We start from the raw sequence: 9001 nt of genomic DNA on the forward strand, positions 1-9001 counted from the left end.
CCAGTGACAGAAAGAGAAATGCTCTTGCAAATCTAGATTCTCGAGTTACAAAACTGACTTTGCATTTCTTAAATTTCATGTTACCACTTTGTGACAAAACAAATTGTCAGTTGCAAGCGGAAACACCATTGATCCACAGGCAGCGCAGAATTTTGTGCAGGTTTATCAAAGACTTGATGGTTTTGATAGTGAAACCTTGTGCTATGCTGTACAAGTGTGTTACTGATGTTGACCTGGATCAAGACTACAACCTCAAAGACCCTATGAACATCTCACTAGGAGAAGCTGCCACATCATTCATACAAGAATCAAAATTATCTGATGATAAAGTGAAGAAATTTAGAGTTTGTGCAAGAAACTTTGTCAAGGTGGCTATCAAGTACTGCCTTGCAAATTTGAAATTGACAGACCCCATCCTCTTGAATGCTGAAATTGCAGATGTGAGCGTGCGCACAACTATGTCCTTCAAGAGCGTTCAGTATTTCCTCCAAAGATTTCCTCAAATTTTGCCATCTGGGGCGAGCATGGATGATCTTGAAAGGGAATTTTTGCAGTACCAGGTGGATGATTTGTTGCCAAATATTCTTGAGATGGGCAGAGCTGATTACCAGTGGCAAGAGATTAGTACTCTAAAGGATGAAATCGGTGACTTGAGATTTAAATTCTTGCCAAAAGTCACGTTGACCATATTGTCAATTCCCATGGTAATGCCTCATGTGAGAGATTATTTTCCACTGTTCGCAAAAATAAAACAGACTTCAGGGGTAGTTTAAAGACTGAGACACTAGGAGACATCATTTTGGCAAAACAAAGTGGTACAGAGTGCTACAACAGGACTTTGTCTTCTGCTTTGCTAAAGAAGTGCAAATCGGCCACATGCAATGCACTGAGCGGACAAGGATGCTCAGCCGCAAAGTAGATCTCTGAAGCCCTGGTGTGTTTGTAAAATAGTTATAGATAGTGTCTTGCCAACTGTATATATTCTTATTCTGGATTGAGTTTTATTATTTTATTTCTATTATCGTGTGGACTATTTGAAAAGATGGGAAATGTTTTATTTGTTAGGATATCAAATGGAGTTAAATTGAGACATGGCAGTTAAATTAACAAATGCAATTGGACATACCTCTGCATTCTGGTTCATTGTTGTGCATCACGAGGAGTAATCATGTGGCTTTTGAACTAGCAGCGCGTCTTCACTTCAGGTCAGTAAAAATGTAATCTCCCTGATTTTTGTTCCAAATCTCCCTCTTAAATGAATTACCGGGTTGGCAGCTATGCTCCTTGCAGTCGGAATGACGCTTGCTGAGAATTGTGTGATTTAGTAATGGTCGATAATTATAGCTGCTCTCTTCATCCATGTTGTTAATTGTTTCTATTGGTCACGGTCCTGGGCTAGAGTTTTGAGACTGTCAAGATCCTGTTGTGACTTTAGTACGGAGGGCACTGCAGTATTTCTTAATTCTTTGGAGATTAATTCAGCCTCATCTGAACCCAGAAATTTCTGATATGTAGAGAGATCCTGGTTCAGGGTAGTTACTATTGATGTTGGTGGTCTCCCTACATATTTGTTGCCATGAAGGAAATATTCTGTCATTGCAGTTTGGGCTGGGATGTTGTCTTCTTGACGTAAGATGTAACCAAATAGCCTCCATCGCTGTTTTTTTATTATTGTACTCAGACGTTGGACCCTGTTTTCTTTTCATAAGAGATCAGTATTTACAATTGTCTCTGGCCAATATATTCAGATTACGCGATGTAGTTGTTTGCAGTGGTATGAATCGAGACTTTCTATGTTCTTTTTTGTGAACCCCAGGTTCCACAATTATATGTCAATATCAGAATAATCAGTGCCTCGTAAATCTGTATTCTTCTATTCGCACTGATTATGTTATTTCTATTCCATAAATGTTGGAGTTGGTTGAATGCATCGGTGGCCAGCTGTTTTCGTTTTCTGATGTCTTCATTTTCGTTGATCAAATTGCTTAGTTTAGGTACACTTTTCCATTCATTTAAATTTCTGTTGATTTTTGTATATTCTGTTTTGGATCTTTGAATCAGAACATCAAGGGAAAATATACACACCAATAATATCAACTACCCTAGAAGCATGGAATCTGAAAGTGAATCAATCCAAAACAGAATATACTAGGTCAAATAGGGAACACAATACTCCAAGAGTAATCCATTAATGTGCAAATTTTGACATTGCCTAAAAGTTCCAACCAGACACAAGATTTACAATGGCCCCACCATGAAGGATACACTCAAATGTTTACAAAGTACAATATACAGTGTTCAAAACTAATTATTATAATAGAACATAACAGTAACAGAGAGATGATTTACAAGGAAAAAATATCATCTCTCATAAAAGGTAATATACATTTGACTGTCTCCATCCCAACTGAGGATCCCCACCAGAACAAAGACAGGGAACAACATGGGAAGGGAAAAGAGATAATGGGGATAGAAGACACAGCAAGTGACTTTACTACCCGCCATGAGAAGTCTGAAGACCCAACCCAGTAATAGCAGTTCAATAATGTATAAAATGTATAAATCTATTATAAATACCATCATTTACATAATTTTAAACAATGTACCAACAAAACAAAAATCGATAGCATTTTGGAGGATTTATTATACCTCTTTGCTTTTGCCTGGACCATTCACATTCTGATGTTCTTAATGTTACTTAACTTAAAAATTCATATTCTTGAAAATGGCAAATAAAAGGAATGCAATTCACACTCAGGCTATTCCTTGTCTGAATTGGGTTTTTTAAAAGTTCTTATTGTTCCCTATATCAATTTTCCCTATAGTTACATACGGTACATTGTTTTGTTTTTAAGGGTTTTACAGCACTTTTGACACTCTCAGGCATTCCAGCGCCAGTAAAAAGGAAGAAAATGAGATAATAAAAAAAAATCACAATTGAAAGCACACAAGAAAAAGTATGACAAAGGGGATCAGTTCAAATAGGGAACAGATATAGATTCCAAGAGAAAATAATCAGTGTTCTTAGCTTGAACCTAAAAGTCTCATCCAGACACAAGCACAGGATCCCACTAAGAGGAACACACTCAAATGTTTACAAATCATAATATATTCAAACCAACAAAAATAACTACATAACAGACAGATAATTTGCAAGGAAGAATATATCTCCCAAGACTATCCCAATACATTTGACTGTCTCCCTCTCAGCCAAGGACTCCAGCAAGGACCAGGACAAAAAAAAAAAAGGAATCCCATTCAAAGACAAAGACAGAGAGCAACTCAGAAAAGAGATACAGGGGATAAAAGACACAAGTGACCGCCTGCTCACAATGGGAGATCAAGAACACACAGTCACATCCATTCATTCTATGGCCCAATTACATGTCCTACATAAGTTAAATGTGGAAACTCAATTGGGGGGGGGGGGGGGGGGGGGGGGGGGAATCTAAAACAATTCAACACAGATCAACTTTAAATATTTGATCCAATGCAAAATCATAAATTGGTTGTATTAAAACAAGATGAACAATTTACATTATTGAAATATACAATTGGAAGGATATATTAAATCATATTGTCTACTTCGTTGGTCAAGGGAAATAACAATTTTAGAAACGAGACTTTTTTCTTAAATTATAAAAATACCAAACCATCTATATTTTGCAAGATTTGAAAGAAAGCATATGCTATTTCATACATCCTATGAAATGATTCTTAAATATAGTTGACGTGCATTGGTAATGAACATAATATAGGGTTGTGTTTTTGTGTTTTTAGAGGTTTTACAGTGCTTGCGACATATTTAGATTATTTCAGTGCCAGTAAAAAGGAAGAAAATTGGATAGTGAAAAGGTTCTAGAATTACAATTAAAAGGACATGGAGAATAAGTCAGACAAAGGGGAATGGTTCAAACAATGGTAAATTCCAAGAACAAACTATCAATGTCGGTAGTTTCAGATCACCTAAAAGTCTCATCCTGACACAAGCCAGGATTCCACCAAGAGGAATACACTCAAAAGTTTACAAAACAGGAAACATAACCAACAATACATAACAGAGATTATTTACAAGGGAAAAAACAACACATCCCAAAAATAATACAAAATACTTGACTATTTCCCTTCCCACCTAAGGACTCCGGCAAGGGCCAGGACAAAACAAAGCAATCCCATTCCAGGACAAAGACAGAATACAACTTGGAAAATAGATATACGGGGATATGAGACACAGCAAGTGACCTCCTGCTCACCGTGGGAGGTCAAAGACCCCACTCAGAATTTAGGGTATCAAAATTATAAATACAGAACATTGTGAAACTGACTTGTTTCAGAGAATATGTCAAATGACATTCTGCAAACTTGTCAATACTGTCCTAAGCCAACCCTGTACATAAAAAAATATTATTGTTCATCTTTGTATGAGGGAAAGCTTCAAAAAAGAATGTTCCAACTCCTTCAATTGAATTTGTACTGTTTTTGCAAATATATAAAAAACACTCGATGGCAGAAAAGGAAATTGTAAAAATGCAAGTGTAAAAAAAAAAAGGCCTCACAGGTAGATTGATGGAAATTGGATTCAATGCCTGCTGAAGTGGCAATAATATTGCATTGTAAGACACAAAGGACATGACAATAAACCACGGACATGTGACATCGTTGACACTTCACATGCTTTTTACATATTCATAATAAATAAAACGTTCATCATCATTATTTAGTGGCAGGGGGAGAGATGGCCAAGTGGATAAGGCATTGGGCTACTGAGCCTCAATTTTGGCATCTTGTTTTGTTTTGTTTCTTCTTGATTAAGAAATTTAGCCCCAACTGCTCACTTTGCTACGCTGTAATGCAATTCAGCTGTTGGCTGATTATCTTGTTTTTTTCTCACGATAGCTTCTATCTTATTGCTTCAGTAAAATATTTCCATTGTGGATGAATAGATGATTTTTTTTTTCTTTAATTTGATTTAATGATGGTATATTCGCTTAAACTTTGATATGGAATAACTTTAAAAGAGAATGAATTCAAACATTAAAATTTGATTGAAAATTAAATTTTCCCAACTAACCTTTCTTCTCTTTATTACTTAAGAGGGTAACTAATTAAGTTTCTGGAATCAGCAAGAAGGACTTATGGCATTACCAGAAAATGTTCACAGCTTCTTTGAGCACTCTCCTTCAGCTTGGAAGCAAAGTTTCATCTGTTTAAACCAAAAATAAAGCAGTTTTGTCAAATTTTCAATGATATGGCTAAAATTTCATATTCACTTATCCCTATTGCATCTTCAGGGGTCTGAAATTTAATCCTACTGAGTTATTCCTTGACAATGAAGTTATTTGTTTTAGGGGTTTTACGGCATTTGACACATATACCATGTGCTTCTATCACTACTACTACTGTTGTCACCATCACCACCACCGCTCCAACTCATACACTACACCAATCGTCAACAACACGATCACACTGCCATAATTTTTTTTAAAACCAACACAATTAAAATATTTTGGCCAGAAAACTTGTTCTCATCACATCAAAAACTCTCAAACCTGGAGTTGGATTGAACAGGGTCATTATAATTGATCGATATTTAAGGACGAGTTTTCTGGCCAAATTTTAAAAAGTAAATATGTCGATTTTTTTCCCGAATACGGCTGCAATCATCACAAGCATTAGCCCCATCGACATCATCACCATAATTTTCAGCAGCAATTACGTTGTTGCCATCACCACAGCCAGCATCATCTGCCACTGATAATAGAATTAATCGAACCGTCAACCAAAATGTTGCAATCCCCACTTCACCCTACTCCGCCACATTAAAAATATCCTCACATTAAGACAAAAACTGGCTAAAATCAGAGAGTGAAAAATGTCCATATAAACTGGACTGGTCATGAAAGTTGGCCACACATGATAAATATTATAATACTATATAGTCCCTGTACTAGCATTCCACTGCATTATACTATTATATTTATTACTACACTGAACTGGTCATTGGTTGTGTGAATACACATAGAACGATATAAATGGATCTCACTCTCAATCCCACAATGTTCTTAATGTTTGCATCTCTTCAACTCTTCTGTACTCTGTGAAAAATAGTTAAATTTTGGCCAGAAAACTCGTTCTTTAAATATCAATCGAATAATATGACCCTCATATTGTCAAAAACGTTAAAACCTGAGACTTCATCTTAACTAAAAATCTCAAACTTAAAATTGCAAGGAAGTCCCAGGTTTGAGAGTTTTTGACAAGATGAGAGTCATTTTAGTTGATCAATATTTGAAGGACAAGTTTTCTGGCCAAAATTATTAAAATGTCTTTTTTTTTCAGAGTATGACAAAACTGTGGATATAGCACTGTCTGCATCGTATTATTTGTGGTGTTACCAGCAACTTGAAGTACCATGATGATTGATGATTGATGATTGTAGAATGATAACAGTGGTCAGCACTGTGAATAGACTTGTTATTCTACTGGTTGGTGGGGAATTTGACCTGACAAGTTGTTAATCAAATCCAGATTGCATGAATCTCTGAAAACTCGCCATGAAGGTTTTTGTAGGGTGAAAAGTTCAGTATTATCCCTGTATTATGTGTGAATTTAGAAGGGGGGGGGGGGGGGGTAGTGGTGTTTGTCTAAATGTGTTATTTCTTGATTCAATTTACTTATGAGTATTTGAAATATGAAGTCTTTTGTTTTCATTGTAATTTGACATAAATATATCCCATAGAAACAGAAATTATATGAGCATAAAAATAAAATGTCAAAGAAATAATAAAGTACATAACAATAGTTAAAGATTTTAACACAAATAAATTACAAATGATTACATTTGGTCATTTAAATGGAATTTTGACGGTATTGGCTGTAGCTCCTTGACCCCTGCTCACCAGGTAGCATGACCTCGTGACTGACTGTCGGTGAGAGCAATATACTCTACAACTAAAAGGCAAGCTCTTTTCCTCTGATCTGGATTCCAGAAACTTAACTAGTGACCCTTGTATAATGATCCAAAGGTCGCAAATTCAAATCTACGAGAAGACAATGACATTTAAGATTTAACAGCTCTGTTCCATAAACTTCTATCACAGACAGACTTTATAATACAGGGCCCATATCTTAAATGACCTAAAATAAATCTAAAATAGGACATTTGTTTAAAACAAACTATAAATCCTTTTAAAAATCAGTCATTTCAAACTAATGTACTTTGCAAGCTGCAAACCATTTGAATAGAGTTAATACAAATTTCAGATGAAGGAATGCGAAATACTGATATGGAAAGCATTGGATAAGTACTTAAAAATAATAATATATTGTGAGAGTCACTTTATATCCTGATTGGCATATCAAGCCTGTTAGCAGTGACTGTACCAACAGATGAATATGAAATGGATGACAAGAATAAATTGATATAAAAATATCTACAAAAAAACTTTTTCTTTGTTCTATCTTAATTTTTTTTTCTTCACAATCTCAAGCTGTGTCAATGCGAATTAGCCGGAGTTTAAAGTTGTCTGCTAAAACGCAAGCTGCTTCATTGGACCCACCACAGTATCTAGAAGATGAGAAGACAGTCAGTAGTTTTCCCTTTTGTTGAACCTTTACGGACGAAAATAGAAAAAAAAACAATTCATAATAAAGAATCTGAATGTTTGATTTTTTTTTTGATTTTACAAAAAAAAAGGGTTTTACAGCACTTGCAACACATTTAGGTCATATCAGCGCCAGTAAAAAAGGAAGAAAATAGGATAGTAAAAAGATTCTAGATGTTCAATTAAAAGTACTTGAGAAAAAAGTAAGACAAAGGGGAATGGTTCAAATATGGAACATGTAGATTTCAAGAGCACACTATCAGTGTGCTTAGTTTGAGATCACCTAAATGTCTCACCCAGACACCAGCACAAGATCCCACTAAGAGGACCACACTCAAATGTTTACAAATCATATGTTAAAGATAAAAAAATAACAGTATATATATAACAGAGAGATGATTTACAATGAAAAAAATATCATCTCCCAAAACTATATCTATAAATTCGACTGTGTCCCTCACAGCCAAGGACTGGCCAGGGTCAGGACAAAACTAAGTAATCTAATTCCAAGACAAAGACAGAAAGCAATTGGAAAACAGATACAAGGGGATAGAAGACACAGCAAGTACCTCCCTGCCCACTACGGGAGGTCGAGAACGCCGCCCAGGAATCTGATTGTCAATGACTATTGATAAGAAGTAATATTTTGAAGAAATTTCCAACAAATGATTCAAATTAATTCGCGACCCATGTTCTTGCAAAAATTCCTGAGCACAATCAAAGTCAGTTGACAATAAAATTTATTTTCAAGACAGTGTGCTAAAATCGCCATCAGAAACTAATTTCTAAAACAAGGTCTTCTACAGGCCAAAACAACAACTCACAATTGGCATATTTGTATCTCCATTTTAATTTCCCTTTATTTTGTTTTTGTTTTTGTTTTTAAGGGTTTTACAGTGCTTGCAACACATTCAGGTCATATCAACACCAGTAAAAAGGAAGAAAATGGGATAATAAAAAGTTCTAGAATTACAATAAAAGCACCATATAAAAAGTAAGACAAAGGAGAATTGGTTCAAATCGGAACAGATAGAATCCAAGAGCACACTATCAGTGTACTTAGTTTGAGATCACCTAAATGTCTCATCCTAACACAAGCACATGTCCCCACTAAGAGGACCATACTCAAATGCTTACAAATCATACATATAGGCTTACTGAGTCCTTTCCTCCACCAGTAGCATGTAAGATATCACAGCAAAGGGTGTGTCTTTACCTATCTCAGAGAATGCATGGTTGAATCGGCAGTTAAATGGTTCAACCAATAATGATCTTTAAAAACTGTAAACAAGATTAGCATTTTCCCTAACAACCTTACCAATAAAAGATTCTTATTGGTCAGAGCTGATCACATGCGTCTGCCGGCCATTAAAATGCCCAGGCTTTGTGTGGTCTAA

At 35.5% G+C, this 9001-nt stretch overlaps 1 protein-coding gene across 12 annotated transcripts in view; it reads right to left on the bottom strand.

The window, feature by feature from the left end:
• Positions 1–4947: 4947 nt before the first annotated feature.
• LOC144968873 (uncharacterized) overlaps positions 4948–9001 on the bottom strand; it is a 36409-nt gene continuing 32355 nt past the window's right edge. For 8 of the 12 annotated variants that reach the window (XM_078907682.1, XM_078907686.1, XM_078907678.1 and 5 more), the window contains exon 20: positions 4948–7611. In XM_078907682.1, coding sequence (XP_078763808.1) covers positions 7486–7611 — 126 coding nt within the window. In that variant the 3' untranslated portion in view covers positions 4948–7485. The remainder of the gene's footprint in view (positions 7612–9001) is intronic. The other 4 variants (XM_078907685.1, XM_078907677.1, XM_078907675.1 and 1 more) reach the window with 1 other exon arrangement.

This window comes from Berghia stephanieae, chromosome 3 (genome assembly GCF_034508935.2).
Source record: "Berghia stephanieae isolate SIO BIC M18660-M18661 chromosome 3, UCSD_Bste_1.3, whole genome shotgun sequence".
Classification (NCBI taxonomy): domain Eukaryota; kingdom Metazoa; phylum Mollusca; class Gastropoda; order Nudibranchia; family Aeolidiidae; genus Berghia; species Berghia stephanieae.